Raw genomic sequence first — 2,443 nt, forward strand, 5'->3', positions numbered from 1 at the left:
ACAGCCTCATTTTCCTGGTGGATGCCTCCAAGGCGATGTTTGAGCCCGACGGGGAGGGGCTGGCTCCCTTTGACATGACCATGCAGGTGAGGCCGCTCGGGGAGCCAAAGACAGAAATTCTTGTGACTGTGGGTTTTTTTTCCATATTTTGCCCTGTGTGTGTTTTTTTTTCAGTGCATCCGGAATGTGTACACCAGCAAAATTATCAGTAGTGACAGGGACCTGTTAGGTGTCGTGTTCTATGGTACAGAAAAGAACAAGAACTCGGCAGATTTCAAGCACGTCTACGTTCTCCAGGAGCTGGACAACCCAGGTAAAGGCAGCAAAGTGATCTGAAGGTTGTGTGGAAAGCTAGAGTAAGGAAATCTGTGTAGCAGCATTGTCACTAAGGGATGGCCCTAAAAGCAGAGGGTTATCAGATAAACTTCCTAAGATGTGGTTGGGGGGGTATGTTTAGAAGTTTACTGAAAGCTTAGAAACTTAGTGGGAGCATTTTCTGTTAGAGTTGGTTCAGATCCCTTTCCTATGTCTTTTCTTCTCTTTTAACATGGTGATTTGCTTTCTGTCTGCAAAACCTAAGAGGACCACAACAGAAAAGCCTTGAGAGCCTATCACATGTCTGCCCCACTCCAGAAAAGTGCATGTACATGCTAAGGCACCACAGATTCCAGCTGGTGGAGAATATCACAGAATGGCTGAGGTTAGGTGAGATTTCTGGACATCATCTTGTCCAACTATCCTTCAGCAGGGCCATGTAGAACAGGTTGTCCAATATATTAACCTGTTTGGGGTGTTCAGTCTCTTCTTTTCATGGTAAATTTTGCAATTCTAGAATTTAGTTCTTCCACGGTCTTGAAATTTATTAGAGTCACCTGCCATCTGCTTGCTAGCAAGTACCAGTTGCTGAATTGGGAAGGGGAGGAGGAGGAGTGCAGAGAATGCATGCTAGTGGTGACACATTCTCTGACAGTGGAGAGCCCTGAGGGGGGATTTTGTCGACTGGCTTTTACTAGCAGCCTTTATCCCCCAGGAGGTTTGATTTGGTTTTCTTAGCGAGGTGCAGGTTTAATGACACATCAGGTTCTCCTGAAAGAACTGTGTGTGAAACCCCTTGTCCTGGTTTCAGGATTATTATAGTAGGGACCTGACAAGGCTGCCTTAGGTGGTTCTCCCTCTCCTGGCAGCAAGCACTGCAGGATTCTCTCATTCTTTTTCATCCTTCTTCCCTGCTTGCCCTTTTCCCTGCACTAGAGGCAGTAGCTTCAACCTGCTGATAAAGACATTGCAGGTGGAAGGTGAGTGTTGTTCAAAAGACAGCTGTGTGCTTGCTGCTGCTGGAGAGCAGCAGGCTGTGGAGGAAGAAGAAGAAATATCTGAATCAGAATGATTTGGGTTGGAAGGGCCCTTTTAAGGTCGTGTAGTCCCCTGCAGTGAGCAGGGACGTTGTCAAGTAGATCGGGAGGACGCTGCCACAGAGGTGCTGGGGGACTTGACTTGGACACCAGCTGCAAGGGCCCCTCAGTGCAGGTTTGGAAGAGTTTGCAGGACTTTCCTAATGCCCATGGCTGCTGTTATCCCCACAGGTGCCAAGCGTGTGCTGGAGCTGGACCAGTACAGGGGAGAAGAAGGACGAGTGCTCTTCAGGGAGACCTTTGGCCACGATGCCGACTACTCACTGGGGGAAGCACTCTGGGCCTGCTCCAACCTCTTCAGTGATGTCCAGGTCAGGCTCAGCCACAAAAGGATCATGCTCTTCACCAACGAGGATGACCCTCATGCCAATGACAGTGCTAAAGCCAAGCTGGCCAGGACCAGAGCTGGTGACTTGAGAGACACAGGTTGTTATTTTCCCCTTTTCATTTCAGGCAGAATAGAAATGATGTGTCCTTGCAGCAGGTGCTGACTGCATTGCAAGCTTGTGGTGGGAAAAGAATGTGAAAGCATCAGAACTGGGGGATCTTCTTGAAGTTTTCTAAATTAGAAATGTGGTATTGGAATTAGAGAATTAATTATCAGTTTGGTATCTAATAACTCACACTTGTTTTGTAGGATCTCTTTTTCTACTCTGATAGCATAAATCAGGACTTGAGAGGGCTGAGGAGAACAAACTTCATTTCATTGTTCCACCATTTTCCAGGAAGGGAATAATAACACTCAATTAACTCAAAAGGAAAATTAATTACTCCATTTTGAATTAGGTGAAGAACAACGACTTGAGCTCAGAGACTAGAGAGCAAATGCTTTATTAGCTCAACTGTCTAGCAGAAATAACCTGTGATTTTGGACTTCAGCAGCTGTGCTGGATGTGGAAGCTGTGGGGTTTGTGCCTCAGGTTGGATCATGTCTCATAGGAGCTTCTCAAAGCTGTGTTGTCCCAATTCTTAATTAGGGAGGAAACATTTTTTTTATGCTTGGTTGTTTTGACTGAAGTTGAAGAATGTCT

At 46.3% G+C, this 2,443-nt stretch overlaps 1 protein-coding gene across 1 annotated transcript in view; it reads left to right on the forward strand.

Annotated features, from left to right (window-relative positions):
• Positions 1–5: 5 nt before the first annotated feature.
• The window catches only part of XRCC6 (X-ray repair complementing defective repair in Chinese hamster cells 6), a gene marked incomplete at its 5' end in the record, with an annotated part of 9,330 nt that continues 6,892 nt past the window's right edge, over positions 6–2,443 (forward strand). The window contains 3 exons of the mRNA XM_008945127.1: positions 6–86; positions 175–313; positions 1,584–1,838. Coding sequence (XP_008943375.1) covers positions 6–86; positions 175–313; positions 1,584–1,838 — 475 coding nt within the window. The remainder of the gene's footprint in view (positions 87–174; positions 314–1,583; positions 1,839–2,443) is intronic.

The sequence above is a fragment of the Merops nubicus genome, unplaced genomic scaffold (assembly GCF_000691845.1).
Source record: "Merops nubicus isolate BGI_N331 unplaced genomic scaffold, ASM69184v1 scaffold10028, whole genome shotgun sequence".
Lineage (NCBI taxonomy): Eukaryota > Metazoa > Chordata > Aves > Coraciiformes > Meropidae > Merops > Merops nubicus.